Below are 22,788 nucleotides of genomic sequence, written 5' to 3'. Positions count from 1 at the left end.
TCAGACCCAGGGGCAGGTGGGGTCTTGGGAAGACAACAGTGCCCTAGCAGGACCTTGGGGACAGAAATAAATAAGATGCTAAACTTCTCCTAGGTCCAGTGACAGCTAAAGGGGATGGAAACACCTTTTAGATGCCATAATAACTGGTTAAAGGTTTATTAAAACTCTCCTTGACAGAGCAGATCTGCCACAAATACCCCATCCCTGTCTTTTTTTTATTTATTTCTTTTTCACTTTAACAAGGCTTGCATGGCCTCTCAGAAATAAAGTCCAATGCCAGTTAAGTCTGTGGCAGTACTGACTCAATTATGGCATCAAAACTCGAGCAAAAACTCTTGAGAAATCACTGCATGCAGAAGCTGAGGAATGAACTGGAGACAAAAGGACTTTGAAACTCCACAAGGCACTGCTCAGCTTCCTTCAGCCAGGAAGAGCTTGGGCTTCAGGGGAGAAAATGACTTAGAAATCCCTCTGCCTGATCACTGAATCATTGAAAGGTTTGGGCTGGAAGGGATCTTACAGATCATCCAGTTCCAACCCCCCTGCCATGGGCAGGGATACATCCCACTAGATCAGGGTGCTCAGAGCCCCATCCCTTAAAAACTTCCAGGGATGGGGATTCCACCACCTCTCTGGGCAACCTGTGCCAGTGTGTCCTGGTTTGGGCCAGGAGAAAGGGGATTTTCTGGCTTGTGCTTTTGCTTTCAGCTCAGTCTCTTGTCAGGAGCTGCACTTGCTGAAATTCACAGCAAGTTTCTCAGGCAGTGGCTGCTGCTGGGACTGAGCCCACTCCATGGTTATAGTTACTGCTGGAGAATGGGCTGCAGAGCCAAGGACACTGCTCAGCTCTGAGGAACATTTTGCCCTCCAAAAGGAGAAAAGGAGTCAAGAGGTCCCACCTGAAACCCTCCTGTGGGGAGGAACAGACAAGAGAAGTGACCAGAATTGACCAAACAGAGGATTCCATCCCATCCACCTCATCCTCAGGAGAAATTGGAGGGATCCCCAGGCTCAAAGCCCTTCCTGCTTCCCCTTCTTCCCCTCTCCCTCTTTGCTTCAGCATCCTGGGAGGATTCCATCCCTTCCTCTGCCTCTGCTCCTGATCCATCCCAGCCTGAATCTGTGTGTTCCTGCCTCCAGCTCCCAACTGCTCCTGAGACCAGGATTCCAGCCTGGACTTTCCCAGGGCTGCCCTGCAGCCTCAGTGGGGATGGGAGAGTTCTTGGGGGAAAGGGGGGAGGAACCTGGGGTCAATTTTCCTGTAGATTTGTATAGATTTAGTCATTTTTCCTTTTTTATCATTCCTGTTCCATTAAAGCTGTGTAGTTTAGTTCCCAACCCATCAGTCTCTCTTCCTTATTTTCTCTCTTTTCTTTATCTGGGATGGGAGGGGCATTAATAGAGAGCATCTATTATTTGGTTTAATTGCCAGGGCAGTGTTAAACCCTGACACAGTTTCTCACCACCCCCATGGTGAGTGTATTGGGTTCAGTACTGGGTTCCAGAGACAGGGTCCTCCCACCAGTTCTGCACCCATCTGAGCATCACTTGCACTTCCAAAAATCACATCCCATCTTTACTCTGATCAAAACATCCTTTCTGCTGAATTGTGGAAGTTTTGTCTGTCCTCTGAGTACAGAAGTGGTAACAGTGGGAAGGCTGGACTAGAAACCCTAAAACTTTCCTTTGGGCCTTCAGAGCAAAGTGTTCTCAACCCCAAAACAGATTTTGGTACAACCTACATTTTGTGTGTAACCAGAGTGCTCCTTCAGGTTAAAACTGATCCAAGATTTGGTGGAAGTGAGCAATGCAGAGATGCAGGTAGAGAGCAGAGGGAAAAGGGAAGGAATAGAGGCAACAGTTAATAAAATCCAGGTTAATGATGCAATGAAAATTTATCCCAGGGATACACCAGGCAGTTCTCTGACACATGGTTCTCTGCATAAATACAGCTTAAAGTCCCCCCCCCCCTCCTTAATTTCCCATCTTCCCAGTGCTAAATACCAATTCTTAAACATGGTTTCATTAACATCAAGGGTTTAAGCTGTTGAAATGAACAATGCTCCAGCCTAAAACCAGGTTTTCCCTCCAGTCCTGACAGAGTGGGTGTTAAATGCAAACAGGGAACACGTGCACCTAATGCCAGTCAGTAGCAGGAGGCTAAAAAACAGCAGAGAAAATAGTTATGAGCCCTTGATTAAGGCCTGAACTAAACCATCAGGTCCCATCAAAAACCCTGCTGCTGAGTAGCTATTTGGCCACACACAGAGCTGTGATTTCCATCCACTTTAATAATCAGGGCCTTTGGATTTACTGCTAATGTGACATTGATGAACCAGAATGATGTTAATGTGACATTGATGAACCAGAATGACAGTTCAGGCTTGATTACAATTAGCCACAGCTCTTCAGGACAGCACAAACCAGAAGGGTTTGACACATGTGCTGCAGCTCACATCCTTCCAAAGCAAAAAGAAAGGTTAGGCAAAGGATAACGTTGGGGAAAAAGCAGCAGAAGGCTGCTAAAGGAAGCCAAAGGGTTTTCTCTGATGAAATCCAGGTTCCTTTGCCAAGGGTCACCTCCTGAAATCTTCCTCCCATTGCTCAATCCATTTATTTTTGACTTGTCTGCATATTCCAAAAAAAAAAAAAAAAAACCAAATCATTCTAAATATTCTCACCTTAAATCTGCTTTTCAGCAGCACAAGGAACATCCCCCACCTTGGTCCCACCTTCCAGACATTGCCTCCCATTCTCCTGCCCACACCCCACAGAGCTAACATGATGGTACCACCCAGATGGTACATAACATGTTCATTTATTGATATATTATTGCCTCCTATCCATTTGAAGCTCTCTCACCTCATAGCACACCTCTCTTTGTGCAAACCACTAAATTAACCAAAAAAAAGTCCCACTTTAAATAATAAGGTAGAAGGCAGAAGGTGGGTACCTACACACGTTGCTTTGTACTCATATTTACAGCTGCTTGGGGCTTCACTGGGCATCAGCACTTGGCTTTAGAACTCAAAGACTGAAAGTACAAGGCACAAAGGTTTATCAGAAGCTCCAAAGTAAGCTGGCAGGAAATCTGGAAACAGGACAGGGCAGTTCTGCCCAAGAATTAGCAAAATAAAATAATGATGTTCAATACGCCCACCCCACCCCTTCAAAATTCAATTTCTTGTAGTAAAGAACTTTGCTCCTAAAGGGAAACATGGATCAGATCCCCCAAAACTGCCTGATGTACATTCATAGGAAAGCTTATGAAAAATATCAACACACACAACTGATTCTGTTCACTAAAACCTTTCCTAGAGGTTTAAATTTAAATTGATGGCTGCTCATGTGCTCCCATCATCAAGTTCCCTTCCAGAAACACCAACCCAGTGCAGAGAGAAGTTCTGCAAATGCTGCAGCTCCTTATTCATGGCACGAGAGCCTTATTAAAACCCCAGTGCTAACATCTCAGAACACACAGGGTTTATATGGCAGCCAAAAGCAAAGTCCCAGCTTCCATTTCCAGCTGTGAAGGAGTTGAAATCACCCCAACCTTCTGTACTTGCATTGCATGTTTCTTTTATAAACAAAATATTCTTTCATTCATGATATAATTTCCTAGATTACCCATTATTAAAATTCCCCTCTCAAAAATGAATTTACATCTGAATTATCTCATTACTTCTGAACAAGCCAATTATTGCCTCTAGTGAACAAAATAATTAGACTTGTGCTCACTGCATTCGAGATCTTCCTCAGCACTCCCAGTGTCAAATCAGTCCCAGAACACAGAACTACAGAAAGCAAAGGATGCAAACCAATTCATACTTAGAGAACAAGGAAATGGAGCAGCTTTTTACTCCTGGATTTTGTTTCTCAAGTGAATGTCTTCATTTTTTTTTTTTTTTTTTTTATATACAGACTGCCAGACCGAGTGCACAATGCAAACCAGGAATTTAAACTCAACTCAACTCATCAGTCAGGACTGATAGCAGCAAAGATCCTAATTAATTTTTTTTTTCCATACCCAGAGCCAGAAGAACCTTTCCCATTTTCCCTGAGCTATACTATGTTACCACAGATATCATAAAAACACTGCCTGGAGGTGGGAAATGTTTCCTTGGGGTTGGTGACAAGATTCATTTGTGTAGCACTGGATTTTAAACTTTATTATTTTATAAATTTTATTTATAGTAGAGAACATTAAAAGTTTCCTCCCACCCTGAGATACCTTCTTTTTCAAATGGCAAGTCTTCCAGTCTCTATTTTCACAACAGTATTAATACAAATGGTTCAGAATTGGATGGTTATTTCCAAGCTTTACACAGCAATGAAATACAACTGTTGCCTTCCCTTGCTCAAATATCCTTTACAAAGCCAGAATTAGATCTTAAGCTCCTGGGACCTTGTAAAATCAAACTATTGAGTGCACCATCTGCCTGCATGGGGCTTGGGGAAGCTCCAAGTTGTAGCATTCTCTGTTGAATGTTGATCAGAGGTAGAAGAGGATCAGGGGCTGCCTGCACCTACCCTGAAGTTCTTACCCTCAAGTCCAGCATCACCTGGAAACAGAACCAATCCTCCAATGTTTTACCTGAGCAATCAACTTTTCCACCCTGAAAAAAGCTTTTCTGTTAGGTGCTCAGATCCTTGGCCATGCAGGTAGAAAATGTTATTTAAAAAGAAGATCATTCTCAATGGGTTTTGATGTTTTTAGAAGTTTTTGTCCTCCTGCATTCTAGGGGGCTTTTCAAAAAAAGACAACACATCAACACGGGTGTCACCAAGCCCTCTCAGCTTTCCCCCCCATTATAAACCCTCTGAAAACCTCTGAAAAAGCCCCTGAATTTTGCTGTTTGAAAATCAGTTGACACCCCAACTAAAAATTATAATCTCTCTATTGCTCTGATTACTTTCTTCCATCCCTTCCCCTGCTCGTGCCAGCTCTGGAATGCTTTTAACAGCAAATACATCACAAACCTGTAGGGTCAGGGGCTAATGCTTTATAATATGTGAAAACAGGGTTTTCCAGCTGCTTTCAGGTGATATAAATCACCCATCCTGAGATCTAGTAGTTTGTGCCTTAGCTGCTACTAAAAGCAGGCAAGAATTGATGGGAGGTGAGAAGAGTCAAAATGGCAATTAGTGATATACATATTTATGGTCCCATTTCATCTGACATTACCTGGGACAGAAAAAAATCTCTTTTACATTCTGTAAGACACACAACAGAGTTGTTTCTCTTCACTAAACATTGTCAATGGAAAAAAAAAAAAAAGCCCACAACAAAACAACAAAGATTCCCAGCAAGGTCCCTCATGTACCCATTACTATAAATGTGTATAATTTTAAATACAGCTTTTAATAAGCACCAAGCTATGTAAACCACGCCTTTAAGTATTAATTTGACTCCAACACTGGACTCCACAAGCTCTGTTTGACAAAGGAACTGAAGTGGAACTAAAAAGCACCTTTGTACTTCTCACAGCAGTTGATATAAGAATAAAATGTAAGCACTTGGAACCACAAGAGCAGGTGGAGAAAAATTTCACTGGAAGTTCAGGATTGAGGAGCAGATATACCATGCAACCCACACCAAATTTTTGTAGTTTTTTGTAGAATCAAAGACAAATATTCAAAGGTGGATGGAACAAGGTTTTACCAATGGACACATCAGTATTCTTCACAACTTACTGCAAGATAAAACAGCAGAATTTACGTGTTTTCTGGTTTGTTTTTTGGATTTTTTTTATAGCTGGGTGGAGGGTACTCACAGGTATTCAAGAACTGGAAGTCAAAATGACAGAAAGACAGATCTATTTTCATAGAACTACAGAATGGGTTGGGTTGGAAGAAACCTTAGAGCTCATCCAGTCCCAACCCCCTGCATGGGCAGGGACACCTCCCACCAGCCCAGGGGGCTCCAAGCCCCATCCAACCTGACCTGAGACACTGCCAGGGATGGGGCAGCCACAACTTCCTTGGACAACCTGGGCCAGGCTCTCCCCACCCTCAAATTCCAGAATTTCCTCCCCATCTCCAACCTCAATCTCCCCTTTCTCTCCAAGTTTTAACCCATTTCCCTTCTCCTCTCCCTACCCCCCCGTGTCCAAAGCCCTCCCCCAGCTTTCTTGGAGCCCCTTCAGATATTGGAAGGTTGCTCTGAGCTCACCTGGGAGCCTCCTCTTCTCCAGGCTGAACAACCCCAATCCCTCAGCCTGGCTTCCCAGGGAGGTGGCTCCAGCCCTACAGATCTGTAAAATCCTCCAGGCTTAAAACCACCCTGTTCACCCCTGAAGCAGCAGCTGTGCACCCCACTCTCAGTGAAGCATCTGGGGCAGATCATCTGGAAGGAGAGAACTTCTCCAGGCTGCAGAGCTCTGGAAACAGTCAAAGCAAATCTATGCTAAGGTCTGTACCATCAGCACCTGGTGACTACCAATGCATTAAATTAAGGAATTAGTACATTTAGAATTGTCCAATTAACCAGGTTCACCCATTTTTTCCTGGTTGTTGAACAGGGATATTGTTGCCCTGGCTTTGCAAATCAGTGTGATGCACTTTGCTGAAAATAATCAGCTATCCTAATTTATAGAATAGATAATTATCAAGAGCAGGAGTAATGACAGCTGTGAGAGGGTCTGATTTATCTCAACTGGGCTGAGCACTTGGGTTACCAGAGTTTTTTCTAAAGGGGAAAGAACATGAGTGATGGCAAAATAGATGACAGGGCTTCCATAAAAAAACACATCCACCACTCATCTAAATATTGGGGCAGAAGTGGAAAATCCCTCCTGTATCTCCTGAAGGAGTGTCCTTTTCTCAGATGAGGATAAAAGGAACCACCTTTCATGATCAGATCCCCTGTAAGTGACCCTGAAGGGCTGAGGGATGCTGGAGGAGTCTGGCTCACAGTTTCATTAATGATTTGCAAAGCCTCTCTCCCAGCTGTCAGAAGGAATACACAGCTTTCACCTCAAGAATTTCTGAAGCAAAAAAGATTCATTTTTATCTTTTTGTCTGTAAGTTAACAAGCAGAGAAAATCTGATCCCTCACATCTGCTTCTGGGGCCTCTTGGATACTTCAGTGATTCCCTGCACAAGACAGAGCAGGAATTTCTCCTGCCACTAAGCATTAACAGCAGAGCAGACAGGAATATTGGGATATAATGGAAACAATGCAGCCTTCATTTATCAGCTGGCTGAGAAGCTGTCAAGGCAATCAGCTGAGTAAGACAAGCCATCAAAAAGCCTGAGAAATAGAAGATGAAGGGGCTTTGGGGTTTTTGCCCTTCAGTTAGAAATGCTGCACTACCCAGGTGATTAGCAAGGAAGAGAACAGGAAAGTTTTACCTCTCTTTTCTGCTCTCTTTCCCCAGCACTGTTCATGTGGAGTGTTTAACAGGACTTTGCAGTCTTATTTCTCTGCCAAGGGGTTTGAACTTCACACTTACACCTGCCCCAGGTCTAGATATTCCAAACAACCCTCCACATGCAGTCTAATGCATCATGTTTCTTAATATTTTAATTTTTTTTTTTAATTAACGAGCAAATTCAAACTGAAGATGAAAAGCAAAGTCTCCTTTTCTTTTTAGAAGGGTGATCCAATAACACTGACACTACCAGATAGCTGTTTCCTTAGAAAGCCAAAGCAAATGCAACCAGAAATGTCCAGAATGTCAGACCCAGGCATCAAACTGAAAAGGTTCAAGCAAGCACATAGAGCTATGGCTTCTCAGACACCAGAAACATTTCCTAGTCCTGTCAAAAAAGAATATTTTAATTTTTTTTTGCCTCTCCAATACCCTGAAATTTCCAAGCAGAGCTGCAAACACCGAGGGGTCTTGGTCTCACCAGGGAAATAATTTTCCACAGCTGATGTGAGCTGTGAAAACATGAACCCAACAGCAGCAGCTGTGCTCAAACAGCAAAGAACTTCTCTGAAATCACCCAGCACCAGTCAGCTGGCAGGCAAGTTCTCTCCCAAAGCCTGCAAAGCCCAAGTGGTTGTTAATTTGCTATGTGGAGAAAAGCAAAGATCATGGTCAACCAGTGAATCAAAGTGTCAGTTCTGGAGTGTCTACTGAGAGCAGAAAACCAGCACGGTCAACACACACACAATTTCCTCCCCACCACCTACCTGGAGTCAGTTATTTTTAAATGTTATTATTCCCTTAAGGTGATCCCAACAGCTCTGTTCAGAGTACAGAACTAGCTGAAATAATTACAGAGTAAGGCTGGAGCCTGAATTGCTGCCATCTAAAGCATTTTCACCCCGTGGCTTAGTTTGGTGTGAATATAGCTATTTCTCTGATGCAGTTTGCAGAATAATCTCTTAAAACAACATCCAATCAATTTAATTCAAAGCCAAGTTGTTGGAAGGAATCTGGTTCTTGCCTGTGTCTCAGGTCACTTCCTTGTGAAGAGCAGAAGAGACTCCAGGAGATGTGAAAGGCTTCACCACACTTGTGCTTCATGACCCTCCCAACCTGTTCCAGCACCTACCCAGCCCCAGCAGCCACTTCTCTTTCCCCACCCTAAAAAAAAAGTTTTCTTTTTTGTCTTCACTTCTCCTGCAAGTGGTAACAAAAAAATGAAGTGAATGCATAATTCTTTGATACAAAACTTGTTAACTGAGAAAAAGAGCCAGAACATCTCCTCCGTTTTCAGTTTTCTTTCTAAGGCTGATGCAATTCTGTTTCTTGAGGCACCCCAGTCTCCTAATCCTATCAGTAAACCCCCAACAGACAAAGTATTCTGGGCTCTTAAATAATTTAACAGAGATGGAGAGATGTCCAGAATATGAAGTTGCCAGAAGTTTTGTAAAAACCTGGAAGGACTTTTCCAAGGTCTCTGCAAGAAACCTCCGATGGACACCTCAGCTGAAGGAAAAACTCAACTCATCCCCTTCTTACCAAGGGGCATCTTTCTGTTGAACACTGCCAGAGACAGAATTATGGACCCTTGAGGAGAGGAATTTTCATCAGTTAAAGCAAGATAGATCTTTCAGTTAACTGAAAACTCTTAGTTGTACCCTGAACATCTCTTGATAAGATACCTCCTGTCAGTCCCTTGGGGAAATGCACCATTTCCTTCTGAAGCCATCAGTCTCATGTATTCTCACTTATATACACAAGAAATTCAGGTGAAAATTATCATGGAACTATAGAATGGTTTGGGTTGGAAGGGACCTCAAAGCTCATCCAGTCCCAACCCCTGCATGGGCAGGGACACCTCCCACCAGCCCAGGGGGCTCCAAGCCCCATCCAACCTGACCTGAGACACTGCCAGGGATGGGGCAGCCACAACTTCCTTGGACAACCTGGGCCAGGCTCTCCCCACCCTCAAATTCCAGAATTTCCTCCCCATCTCCAACCTCAATCTCCCCTTTCTCTCCAAGTTTTAACCCATTTCCCTTCTCCTCTCCCTACCCTCCCGTGTCCAAAGCCCTCCCCCAGCTTTCTTGGAGCCCCTTCAGATATTGGAAGGTTGCTCTAAGCTCACCTGGGAGCCTCCTCTTCTCCAGGCTGAACAACCCCAATCCCTCAGCCTGGCTTCCCAGGGAGGTGGCTCCAGCCCTAGATCTGCAAAATCCTCCAGGCTTAAAACCAACATAGCAGCAATGCAGGGATTCAGAAACCCCTCTCTCATTGAAGCATCTGGGGCAGATCAGCTGGAAGGAGAGAACTTCTCCAGGCTGCAGAACTCTGGAAACAGGGTCTCACCACCCTCAAAGCAACAAATGTCTTCCTAATATTCAGTCTTAATCTCCCCTCTCCCAGTTTTCAAGTGTTCCTCCTCATTCCCTTGTCCCAAGTCCCTCCCCAGCTTTCCTGGAGCCCCTTCAGGCACTGGAAGGTGCTCTAAGGTCTCCCCATGGGATCCTTCTCTTCTCCAGCCTCAACACCCCCAACTCTCTCAGCCTGGAGGAAGATGCAGAGCTGCTCCAGCCCTCCCAGCAGCTCCAGGGCCTCCTCTGGTCTGACTCCAGCATCTCCATCTCCTTCTGCTGCTGGGGACCCAGAGATAAATAGCAGCATTCCTGGTGGGGGTCTCAAGAAAGTGAAGTAGAGTATTCAAGTCTTAACTTCTGCTTTACCACCTGGTGAACTCCCTGACTGAAAATCAGAGGCTGTATCTGTATTTTTTTCAGAGATCAGGCAGCAGGACTGGAGGGAAACTCTTCATCTCCACAGCAACTGAAGGCTCAGCCTAACCTGAGAACAAACATCACAGCAGAAGAGGTGTTTTGTGACATTTTTGATAGACTGGAGAAACATGGAAGTATTTTAAAGGAAAATAGGTCAGTTAAGTGACTTTGAAAGTCAAGTTCCACTTAAAAAAAAAAAAAAAAAAAAGACAAAGTAAGCATCCAAATTTTCTGGACTCATTCACTTTCTCCAAGTGATGATCTTCAAAGCTTGGAAAAAAGAGTTCTTAACCAGAGAGTGGCTGATCAAAAAAAGAAGGGAAAAAAGGTGACAGAAAAATCTCTCTGTGCCAGAAGAGCTATTAAATGCAAGCTGCATTTTGTCCTAATGCACAGTTTTCCTTGAAGATGTTTTTTTTTTCCTTTCAATATGCTATCTGTTGTGTCACTTTCCATTTCTCCCATGTCACTCCATCTGTTCTGTGGATCAGCTTCCAGATCCCAACTTTCCTGGATGCTCTCCCAAAGACAGCACTGGTAGAAGCCACCCAGCCAAGGAGCTAACTGGGGGCTAAATGGTGATAATGGGAGCACAGGGCTCCAAGCACTGCTTCTTGTTGGCATCAGGTGAATCAAAAATAAAAAAGGAGACTCAATTCAACATCAGAGAGGCTCCAACACCTCCAACACCACCCTCAAAACCACAACCTGTATTAGACAACAGCCTTTCTCAAAAAGACACTTCTCCACCTGACAGCAGAGTAAAGGGGAAAACACAGCTCTACATCCAGTTAAAAGAATCACTGCTGTATGGGGTTTTTAAATCCCTGACACTCAGCAGCTCGTCTTGTTCTTAAAATAGGTATTTATACTCTTTTCAAGGGAACCTCTTTGCAGGGATTCATTAAAAAAGGTCTGGTTTGTGTGGCACTATAATTGTGTTTTACTCCCAGCTGCTTATTTAACTTGCATTAAAGAAAAATGCCTTTCTGGAATGAGTATTTTCTGCCTGCATTCAGTGCTAGTTATGGTTCACACTACAGCTTCAGTGTATGAAGATCATCACAGAATGCTTCAGATTGACAATCACAGAATCATAAAAAGGTTTGGGTTGGAAGAAACCTTAAAGCTCATCCAGTCCCAACCCCCTGCATGGGCAGGGACACCTCCCACCAGCCCAGGGTGCTCCAAGCCCCATCCAACCTGACCTGAGACACTGCCAGGGATGGGGCAGCCACAACTTCCTTGGACAACCTGGGCCAGGCTCTCCCCACCCTCAAATTCAACAATTTCCTCCCCATCTCCAACCTCAATCTCCCCTTTCTCTCCAACTTTTAACCCATTTCCCTTCTCCTCTCCCTACCCCCCCGTGTCCAAAGCCCTCCCCCAGCTTTCTTGGAGCCCCTTCAGATATTGGAAGGTTGCTCTAAGCTCACCTGGGAGCCTCCTCTTCTCCAGGCTGAACAACCCCAATCCCTCAGCCTGGCTTCCCAGGGAGGTGCTCAGCCCTCTGAGCATTTGAGTGGCTCTGCTCTGGACACCTTCCAGGAGCTCTGTGTCCTTCTGCTCTTGGGGACTCCACAACTGGACACAGAGCTCCAGGTGGGGTCTCAGCAGAGCAGAGCAGAGGGGGAGAATCCCCTCCCTTGACTTTCTGTCTCTGCTTCTTCTGATGCAGCCCAGGACCTGCTTGGTGTCTGGGATGCAAACACACACTGAGGGCTCATGTTAAGTTTCTGGTCCACCAAGCCCCCCAAATCCTTCTCCTCGGGGCTGTCCTAATCCTTCCTCCTCCCTTCCTCCTGTACTGGTGCATGGGATTGCCTCAACCCAGGTGCAGAACCTTGCACTTGGACTTGTTGATCTTCCCTCAATTTGCACAGCCCACTTCTCAAACTTGTCAAGGCCCCCCTGGCTGCCATCCCCTCCCCTCTACCTCCAGGTGGGGTCTCATCAGAGCAGAGCAGAGGGAGAGAATCCCCTCCTTTGACAGGGAAAGGAACTTTAGAGGCCATCTGGTCCAACCCTCCTGCAGGGACATCTTCACCAACATCAGGTTGCTCAGAGTCCTGCCCAACCTGACCTTGAATGCTTCCAGCAATGGGGATTGGTCATCCAGTTTCAACCCCCTGCATGGGCAGGGACACCTCCCACCAGCCCAGGGGGCTCCAAGCCCCATCCAACCTGACCTGAGACACTGCCAGGGATGGGGCAGCCACAACTTCCTTGGACAACCTGGGCCAGTATTTCAACACCCTCACTGCACAATTTTTTTTCCTTATATGCAGTCTAAATCTCCCATTTTTTCAGTCTGAAACCATCACTTTGACATCACTTATCCTATAACTACAGGCTCTACTAAAATGTTTGTCCCCATCTTTCTTGCAAGCATCTTTTAAGTACTGAAGGGGTGCAATAGGGTTTTCCTGGAGCTCCCTTACCCAGCCTGAACAACTCCAACTCTTTCAGCCTGACTTCATAGGGAAGTTCCATGTTCAGTGTAGTTTTACTCAAGTCCTGTCCAACTGTGGTCCAGGATTCCTTCCAAGTTATCAGTCACTCTTGAACCTTTCTTCAATAAGTGGCCTAAACCCAAGAGATCTAAACCCACTTCCCATATCTTTGTTGAATGAATGTGTGTAATGAAAGAAGCAGCACTAACAAATCAATGAATAAAATGTCTGGATCATTACCCAGAAAAAGAAATTACAAACAGCATCTATGACTGTTATTTCTTTACATTATGGAGTGCTGTAGCCACCAAGCTGATGCTCTTAAGAACATTCAGAAATGCATCTTGGTAGTGGCATGAGGGAGGAAATAAAGTAAAACAACCTAGTGATGTGCAGTACTTTGAAAACAATTACATTAGGAAGAAATTCTTTAATTTGAGGGTGGTGAAACATTGGTTCAGGTTGCCCAGAAAAGCTGTGACTGCCCCATCCCAGTTTGGATGGGGCTTGGAGCACCCTGGGCTGGTGGGAGGTGTCCCTGGATGCAGGGGGTTGGAACTGGGGGATCTTTAAGGTCCCTTCCAACCTAAACCATTTGATAAATAACTGAAATAAACAGGCAACTTAATAGAAGGTTAACATTAAGGCTACTTAAGATGAGAAATCACATTAATATCTTTTTAAACACAGAACTGGGCTGGGTGTTTAGTCCTGTTGACTTCCCAAATAAACTGAGGAAAGCAGATGAGAAGATCAAAAGTCTCATTTACCTGACTTGCAGAGGAACTGGCTGTTTTCTGACTGGCCACACAACGTCACTGATAGTATTTGAAGTGGGAAAAACCTTTTCAGTATCAAAATCTACCCTGAGAAGTACTCCTGGAAAACTTGGCAAAGTTTAACAGCCCCGTTCTTTGTTAAATTCTGATTCTTACTGGTGCTGCCTACAAATTCAGACATTTTGTCACTTAGCCATGCTGATCCAGCTCAGCTCAGAGAAAATGAGACTGTTTCTATTCCTTCTGAACACCAGGACAACCCTCATTAACCCCCAGTCTGTTTTACCTGGAGAAATCTGCCAAATGTCACAGTGCTGGGCAGAGCTCAGTGCCAGGGCAGGCAGAAAGCAAAGGGCTTTGGTTAACAGGATTGTTCCTTCTTGTTTCCCTAGGATGACAAATGTTAAAAAATTTTGCTTGTACAAAGTCATCTCTTGCCCTAGGAAATCACAGCATAGCTTCAGCATCAATAGCAGAGCTTGGAGCTGAAGAAACTATGCCAGCAATTAATGGAGGGTTCAAGCAGGATTAACACAGCCTCATTCTCTGAGAGTCACATCCCAGGATGCAGAAGATTGGATGTTAACCAGCTGGTTCTGACTGAGGAGGGGTTGTAATAAAACTAAAAGGTAAAACAGAAGGCTCTCAGCTGACTGTATTATGCTCAGCTCTGTTCCTTAAAAATGTTGCTAGTTAGGAAAAAAAAAAAAAGAAAAAAAGGAAAAAGGAAGAAGGAAAAAGGAAAAAGGAAAAAGGAAAAGGAAAAGGAAAAGGAAAAGGAAAAGGAAAAGGAAAAGGAAAAGGAAAAGGAAAAGGAAAAGGAAAAGGAAAAGGAAAAGGAAAAGGAAAAGGAAAAGGAAGAGAAAAGAGAAAAAAGAGAGAGAGGGAAAAGGGAAGGGGGAGGGATAGGGAAAGGAAAAGGAAAAGGAAAAGGGAAAGGGAAAGGGAAAGGGAAAGGGAAAGGGAAAGGGAAAGGGAAAGGGAAAGGGAAAGGGAAAGGGAAAGGGAAAGGGAAAGGGAGAGGGAGAGGGAGAGGGAGAGGGAGAGGGAGAGGGAGAGGGAGAGGGGGAGGGAGAGGGGGAGGGAGAGGGAGAGGGAGAGGGAGAGGGAGAGGGAGAGGGAGAGGGAGAGGGAGAGGGAGAGGGAAAGGGAAAGGGAAAGGGAAAGGGAAAGGGAAAGGGAAAGGGAAAGGGAAAGGGAAAGGGAAAAGAAAAAAGAGAAAAGGAAAAGGAAAAAAGAAAATGAAAAAAAGGAAAAGAAAAAAGCAAAGGAAAAAAAGGAAAAGAAAAAAGGAAAAGAAAAAGAAAAGGAAAAGGAAAAAAGGGGAAAAAAAAGGAAGAAAAAAAATCCTAGTTAAAAAAACTACAAGAAGTAAAACCATACTGGAAAACCATTTGGAAGTGAAGTACAACAATTTTCTCCAGGTGAATCTTTCAGATTAAATCCCTGCTGTGCTCTCCATGGGAACATCAGCCACTGGACACTGAGTGCACTGGAAATGGGTATTTTCCCATTAAAAAAAAAAATCCATATTTATAAGAAGAAAAGGAAAAAATATGAAGTTAAAACACTTTCATCCTTTTGTTTCCTGCACAAGCATGATCAGAAAGCCTGAAGTGGGTTAAACATATTAGAAAACTGCAGTAATCTGCACTCCTAGTGCAGAGTAATGGAGTCTGGCATCAAGGCCTGGAATTAACCTGCTTAATTTCACTGCTATTGCCTCTACCACATCCATCCCCTCATTCTGCTTTATAACTGCATCATTAACTTCCTATATAGACAATCCAACCTATCACTCCAACTTGCCACTTTTCATCAGAAGGTATTATGATTTGCTTATCCACTGCCATTTGCATCAGCTTCCTATTAAAAGAGAGAGAAAGAGGTTTCAATCTTCTCTCCCCACATTTAATTCAATTCTATGGCATTACTTAGTTTGAATGACTCTTCTCAGAGTATAAGATGTGGTTTATGGTTGTTTTAACTCATTCGGAAGCTCTAACACCCCACAAGGAAAAAAAAAAAGACTGGAGAAAAAAAAAAAAAAGGAAAACCACAACATTTTCTGTACTGTGAATAAGGTACCTATGGTTGTATCCCCACTACTGACAATGATTTCCTACAGGTCCATCACCCAACACATAAAATCAACACCTCTTTGCTCAGAACATTTATAACATTACCTCCTACAAGAGTGGAAAATTTGTATCAGGTGAGACTGATGTGGGTTTCATTCAGTCCACTGGGCAAGGGAGGAAATTCATTCTTATTCTCTCTGTGATTTAATAAGATGTGATTGCCTGGGTTGATCAAATACAGAGTAAACAGAAAACATTAAAAAGCAGAACACCAAACCAAGCACAAACAATTGTGGGTTTCACCTAAAGCTGGTTCTTACAGATTTGTCCCAGTTGGAAAAGACCTCTGAGATCACCACATCCAACTATCAATATCCCCCCAATTAAATAGATAAAATAAACATATCTGTATCACTGTGCCCACCAGAGCATGTCCTCAAGTGCCTCATCTCCATGGGTTTTAAATTCCTCCAGGGATGGAGAATCCACCACCTCCCTGGGCAGCCCATTCCAATCCCTGACTACTCTCTCAGGAAAGAAATTTTTCCTCAAACCTGGTCTAAAACAGCCCTGGTCCAACTTCTGGCCATTTCCTCTGGTTCCATCATTATTTACTTGAGAGAAGAGAAACCCCCCCTGGCTCCAACCTCCTTTCAGAGAGTAGTAGAGGGTGATGAGGTCTCCTCTCAGCTTCCTCCAAACCGAACATCCCCAATTCCTCAGTTTCTCCTCATAGGATTTGTTCTCCAGACCCTTCCCCACTTGGTTCCCTGAACTCCCTCCAGCCCCTCAATGTCCTTCTTGGAGTGGGGGGCCCAAAACTGAACCCAGCACTGGGCCACCAGCAATGCCCTTCTGGTGGCCACCCCATTCCTGATGCAAGCCAGGGTGCTGGGGGCCTTCTTGGCCACCTGGGCTCATATCCAGCTGGGTATCAACCAGCACCCCCAGGTCCTTTTCTCCTTGGCAGCTTTCCAGCCACCCCATCCCAAGTCTCTAACATTGCATGGGGGTTTTGGGGTCTTGTTACACCTCATTTTATCAACCACTGGTCCAGCCTGTCCAGGTCCCTCTGCAGAACCTTCCTACCCCTGAACAGATCAACAATCTCACCCAACTTGGTGTTATCTGCAAACTTACTGAATCCCAGAATCATTTGGGTTGGAAAGGACCTTGGAAATCATCAACTCCAACCCTGGATCCACTCCCACCGTGGTTCCCGTGGCACTGAGTGCCACATCCAGTCCCTTCTTAAAAACCTCCAGGGATGGAGAATCCACCCCTTCCCTGGGCAGCCCATTCCAATGCCTGAGCACCCTCTCCAGAAAGAAATTCTTTCTCATGTCCAACCTAAACCTGCCCTGGCACAACTTGAGACCTCTTGTGCCCTCTTGTCTTGCTGAGAGTTGCCTGGGAAAAGAGCCCAACCCCCCCCTGGCTCCAACCTCCTTTCAGGGAGTTGGAGAGAGTGATGAGGTCTCCCCTGAGCCTCCTCTTCTCCAGCCTCAACACCCCCAGCTCCCTCAGCCTCTCCTCAGAGGATCTGTGCTGGATCCCTTCCCCAGCCCAGTTGCCTCCTTTGGACCTGCTCCAGCACCTCAATCTCCTTCCTGAGCTGAGGGGCCCAGAACTGGACACAGGACTCAAGCTGTGGCCTCCCCAGAGCTGAGCACAGGGGCAGAATCCCTTTCCTGGACCTGTTGGCCACATTATTCCTGATCCAGGAAGAAGAAGCCCCCAGTCCCCTCCTGCAGATCACTGATGAAGCTACTGAACAAGACCACTGATGTAAACACTTTGAAAATATGAAATATGACTCTTGAATGGGTATTTTTTCTGCTCTTTTAAAACTATATCCAACATATTCACAATTAACAGATTTTTATTCCAAACTTAACTAGCTTCTGTTTTATGCCTGACAGACACCTAAAGATAAGACCTGGTAATAAATTTAGCAAGGTATCAAGGACTGAAAGATTACAATAATTAAAAGAAACAGGACTCAAGGTGTGGCCTCACCAGAGATGAGTACAGGGGAAGAATCCTTTCCCTGGCCCTGTTGGCCACATTATTCCTGATCCAAGAAGAAGAAGCTCTCAATCCCCTCCTCTTCATCACAGATGAAGATACTGAACAAGACCCCCCACAAAAAATTGAGCCCTGGGAAGAAATGTTGAAGGCTTCACCTCTCTCCCTCCCCAATTGCTTCCATCGCCTTATGAGGCCAGGCAGGATTTTTTCTCTATTTTAAAAAGTCCCTCACTTTCCTGCCTTGCTGCACATACAAACCAAACCCTCTCCAGGCCAGAAAACAAAATTTTAAACAGGAACAGCTGATCACCATCTGTGTTCCAGCTACATGGATTAGCAGATACTAAATACTCTGCAACACGTCTTAAATGTTTAAGACCACACTTAAAATCCTTTTGCAATGTAACACCAAGTTTTTTGTGCAAGGACTCTGGTTTTCTGAAGGAGTAAAAGCAGTGACAGAGAAGGACACCATGCAGAGTCCTGGTAATCATCTGTCCCCTTTCTGTAGCAGGGACAGGGAATAGGGCATCAGCTCTTCTGCCTCCCAGATATGAGATGCTGTATTTTTTCCCTGCCTCCAGCAGCTGTATCTCAGTATTTTAGATCTCCATCCTCACTCAACAGGAGAAAATAAAATTATTCTCCCTTTTTTTTTTTTCTTTGTAGTTGTAGCACCTGAAATAGGATAAATGTCTTTTGTCATACAGAGGTAAAGGCCAAGGTACAGTGGGTGACTTTTTGTTAAATTCCTAAATTGGATCCTCTGGTTACAAAAATGGTCTTAAAAATAAAGCCTTTAGCTAGATAAATGATTCCTACCTGCAGGATACTGAATGAAATTAAGGTGCACAGATGGCACAGCACCATTTCCACATAGCCCAGAATGTCAGGTTATTCCTGCCCCAAACTCCACGAGTCAGTGGCAAACACAAAGCCTCCTTGGTCTGAAGCTGAATAGTTCAGACACAAAAATGTATGAACTGATGGAAAAAAATGCAGGCTGGCAAAAAAGGATGGAGTAACTGATGATTATTAAGAAAAAGGAATATAGAGCATTTAGCTATAGCACAAACCAAGATAAGCCCTAAAGCAATTCTATAGACTTTTACAAATGAAATTACTTCCTAAAACAACAAGAAGGAAAAAAGCTATAAATATTTTCAGTAAAAAAACACCCCTGGCCTTTATCTTTAATACACTATTCTATATTCCAGACAGGCTCCAAGAGACTATAGTGGTACTGAGGCACCATATAATTACAGACACAATATAACAGTGGAGATAAGTGCTCAATCTGGTATGGTTAATGTAATAACCCCAAACTCATCTATTGAAACTAAAAATTACAGCCTGACATCTGTGTTTGCAAGAGTAATGCAGCTGGGTATTCAGACACAGAGCAGCTCCTTATCTCACCTCTAAACAAACATTTGGGTTCCTTCAGTTCCCAAGCAAGCTGACAAAGGGAGGAAAAGGCTTTTGTTGAGGTTTTTTGTTTTTTTTTTCCTTCCCAGATAGGTGAAATACCCAACACAGCCCTGAGCTCAGCAATTAGGGCCAGGGACATGTGTTAACACCACCAGAATTGTCAGATATTTACATATCTTGCAATATATCATCTCCTCTTCATATACGTGTCACTTATTACCACTAATAGAGTCCTAAGTGCTTCTCTTCCAGGGAACTAATTAGAAAGCAAAAGGTTGCAAAAATTACATCAGTATTGGGTTCTGAGGTGGAAGCTGCATTTAGAAGTGTGCAATGGTTGCTTTCAAGTCAGTGGGTAATAATGAAAAAGTCCCTGATTGTGAATTATTTAGGTTTTGCTTTCCATATCACAATGCTCCACTAACAAATTAATTTTTAAAAGATCAAAAATAAAGACAAAGAACGCACAGAATGCTACAATCTTACTTTTGGCAACAGAAAGTTGCTCCCTAAATGACATTTTTTCTGCTGCAGGCTAATGTAGGTGTCAGAGGATTCCTCCACTCTTTTCCCCTCTCTCTTCAATACCAATAAATCTCACAATTAAGAAATTGCTCTTTTGCATATAAACCCTGATCCTCCAAAAAGCCTACTTCAGGTGCTTTAATATAAAGAACACAGACATCAAAACCAAGCTTCAGGCACAATTCCATATTCAATATGGAAACTCCTGATGAGGTTTCTCAAGACAGTCTCTGTTACAAGCACAATTTCATAAAGCCTTCAGATTTGTGTTTCAGGAGAGGCATTTCCTGCAGCTGCCATGTCCAGTTTTACTGGGAAAATGTGACCATCTGTCCAGTGAGGGACAAAGTGACCCAAGTGAGTTTCTCAGCTGGGATATTTCATGGATTGGTTTAGATGGGAAGGGAGCTCAGAGCTCATCTCCTCCAAGCTCCATGCCCAGGGACACCTCTCATCCAGCCCAGGTTGCTCCAAGCCTCATCCAACCTGGCCTTGAACACCTCCAGGGAGGGGGCAGCCACAACTTCTCTGGGCAATCTGTTCCAGAGTCTCAGCACCCTCCTCCTGAAGAACTTCTTCCTAAGCTCCAGGCTGAACCTCTTCTCCTGCACTTTCAAACCATTTCCCCTTCTCCTAGCACTGGACACTCTTCTGAAAAGTCCCTCTGCAGCCTTCCTGGAGGTTCCCTTCAGGGATTGGGGGGCAGCTCTAAGGTCCCCCTGGAGTCTCAACACTCCCAGCTCCTCAGCCTCTCCTCATGGCAGAGCTGCTCCAGCCCCTGGATCATCTTTGTGGCCCTGATATTTAGGTGACAAGACTAATTGTCTTTCTAACTTAATCTTACCTACTCGTTTTTCCACCTGCAAAATTCCCCATTTATTCAAGATTTTAACAGTGTGGATTTTACTAGATGTTTCTTTTACTCCAATGTGTCTCTCTTTTAGCATTCTGCAAGGTCACCAAGAAACTGCCTGGCCCTCTTGGGGTGAAATACTGAACACAAAAAAAACCAAAAAACAAGGACATTTCCAGATGAAGTGGGCTTTTCTTGCTTTCTGCATAGTAAGTACCTTTAAAATGTAGTAAAGCCCCTCTGGGTATGCAGACCAGAAAAACTATTCAATATCAAAACCCCTGAACTCAGTTTAGGTTTTTTCTTTTTACGGTGCAAAGAACTTGTGGCCAACTCAGGGTAAATTCTCACATTTTCACAGGAGATAAAAAGGTACAAGCACATTTCCCATGGTTGGCAACAGACCACGAGCATCACAGCCCACCTGGAGCTCTGTGTCCAGTTGTGGAGTCCCCAAGAGCAGAAGGACACAGAGCTCCTGGAAGGTGTCCAGAGCAGAGCCACTCAAATGCTCAGAGGGCTGAGCACCTCCCTGGGAAGCCAGGCTGAGGGATTGGGGTTGTTCAGCCTGGAGAAGAGGAGGCTCCCAGGTGAGCTCAGAGCAACCTTCCAATATCTGAAGGGGCTCCAAGAAAGCTGGGGGAGGGCTTTGGACACAGGGGGGTAGGGAGAGGAGAAGGGAAATGGGTTAAAACTTGGAGAGAAAGGGGAGATTGAGGTTGGAGATGGGGAGGAAATTCTGGAATTTGAGGGTGGGGAGAGCCTGGCCCAGGTTGTCCAAGGAAGCTGTGGCTGCCCCATCCCTGGCAGTGTCTCAGGTCAGGTTGGATGGGGCTTGGAGCCCCCTGGGCTGGTGGGAGGTGTCCCTGCCCATGCAGGGGGTTGGGACTGGATGAGCTTTGAGGTCCCTTCCAACCCAAACCATTCGAGGATTCTATGAAAATATGGTTTTGGGGTCTATCTCCAAGTGAGATATAAAAGCCCCAAGTGCTGTTCCAGGGAGTGTTTCAGAGCTGCACAACCCAGGGGCATTTGGATCTCCTTGCATCCAGTGTCCATCAGGATGCCCAAAGATGGGAGAACTTCAGTCCTTCCATCAGCTGATTTAACTGAGCCACTTGGGGGGTTCTGACCCTGCAGAAGGGGACAGGGCTGAAAGGACCCAGGTGACAGAAAAGTGACCCAAGCACAGCCCTGACACAGATTATCCTGGGGATAAATTTCCCAGGATTGCTGTGGCTGCCCCATCCCTGGCAGTGTCTCAGGTCAGGTTGGATGGGGCTGGGAGCCCCCTGGGCTGGTGGGAGGTGTCCCTGCCCATGCAGGGGGTTGGGACTGGGTGAGCTTTGAGGTCCCTTCCACCCCAAACCAGTCTATGAGCATCACATAACCACACACTGAGCACATGATTTTTCCTTACTTAACCCAGGGTCAGGCCAAATTGGCATCTTACCTTACTGAGGGAAAAGCCCTGAGTGCTTTATCAACCAATTATTCCTGGAATCACAGCTTTTCCCATAATATCAAGATATCACCCATTATGAAAGAAAAACCTCGTTAAGAGTGGAGGGAAGAGGCCATTTGAAATCACATATTCATTAAGCAGACAAAGAAAGTGCCATTTGCTCACACATTCCTCAGTGCCATGGAGGTACAGTTAATTCTGTGCTTCTGCAAGGGATCTCACACAATAAAAACAACTGATGACAATTAAGTCAAACACAACTGCATGATCAGTTCAATTAAAATTTCCAAAGCAGAACACAGATGCACTCTAAGCCCTCAATCATTTAGAATATTTTGATATTATATAAAAGAATCCAGCTACTGAGCACCAAGTCTTTGCTATTACACTATTAAGTAATTACAATGAAATATGAAGATAGTAATGAGGTTTTTAGAGAGTATTTGCTGTAGCCAATATTTAGAGGGAAGTGAATCAGCCTGGCTTTCTCCAGCAAGCTTGGAACAACCCCTTCCAAGCAGCTGCAGAAGCTTTATATGGAGGAAATACACAGAAAAAAAATTGTTTCAACACCTTTGTGGTGGCTGCACGGCTGAAAAGACACAGAACAGAAACCTGAAAAATTGGGAAATCTGTAAGAGCATGAATTAAAGTTCAGACCCAGGTGCCCACATGCATGTCAGGAAGTGAAAATGCCACTTGAACATGGAATTTCTTTACTCTCCCTGTCCTCTTTCTGAAATTAGACCTAAACATAGCACATTAGGGACTATAAAGAGTGAGCAACCTTGGTTTGGTGTATAGGCAAATGATGAAGAAAGCTTCATGTGTGTATTCATCCCCCAAAATGAGCCACTTGATCCAACCTTGATCACCACTGGAGAAGCAGAACCCAAGGATTTCTGACAGCATTTGCTGAAATTGTGAACACATTGATGAAAAGGAACAGGTTATCATAAGCCAAAAGGTGTCTCATAATTCTAAAAGGAAGGAGAAAAGGATCAGCAGAAGAGAAGCCAT

At 44.5% G+C, this 22,788-nt stretch overlaps 1 protein-coding gene across 5 annotated transcripts in view; it reads right to left on the bottom strand.

Annotated features, from left to right (window-relative positions):
• Positions 1-22,788, bottom strand: part of EXOC4 (exocyst complex component 4) — a 441,701-nt gene that overhangs the window by 271,085 nt on the left and 147,828 nt on the right. For 2 of the 5 annotated variants that reach the window (XM_071734223.1, XM_071734225.1), the window contains exon 10: positions 13,669-13,770. The exons of 2 other annotated variants lie outside the window; for them this stretch is intronic. In XM_071734223.1, the coding sequence (XP_071590324.1) occupies positions 13,669-13,770 (102 nt within the window). Of the gene's footprint in view, positions 1-7,875; positions 7,991-13,668; positions 13,771-22,788 lie in introns of those variants that run through there. One more of the 5 variants, XM_071734226.1, reaches the window with a different exon arrangement.

The sequence above is a fragment of the Heliangelus exortis genome, chromosome 1 (genome assembly GCF_036169615.1).
Source record: "Heliangelus exortis chromosome 1, bHelExo1.hap1, whole genome shotgun sequence".
NCBI classification, from domain to species: Eukaryota; Metazoa; Chordata; class Aves; order Apodiformes; family Trochilidae; genus Heliangelus; species Heliangelus exortis.
This window is presented reverse-complemented; position numbering and strand designations above follow the sequence as displayed.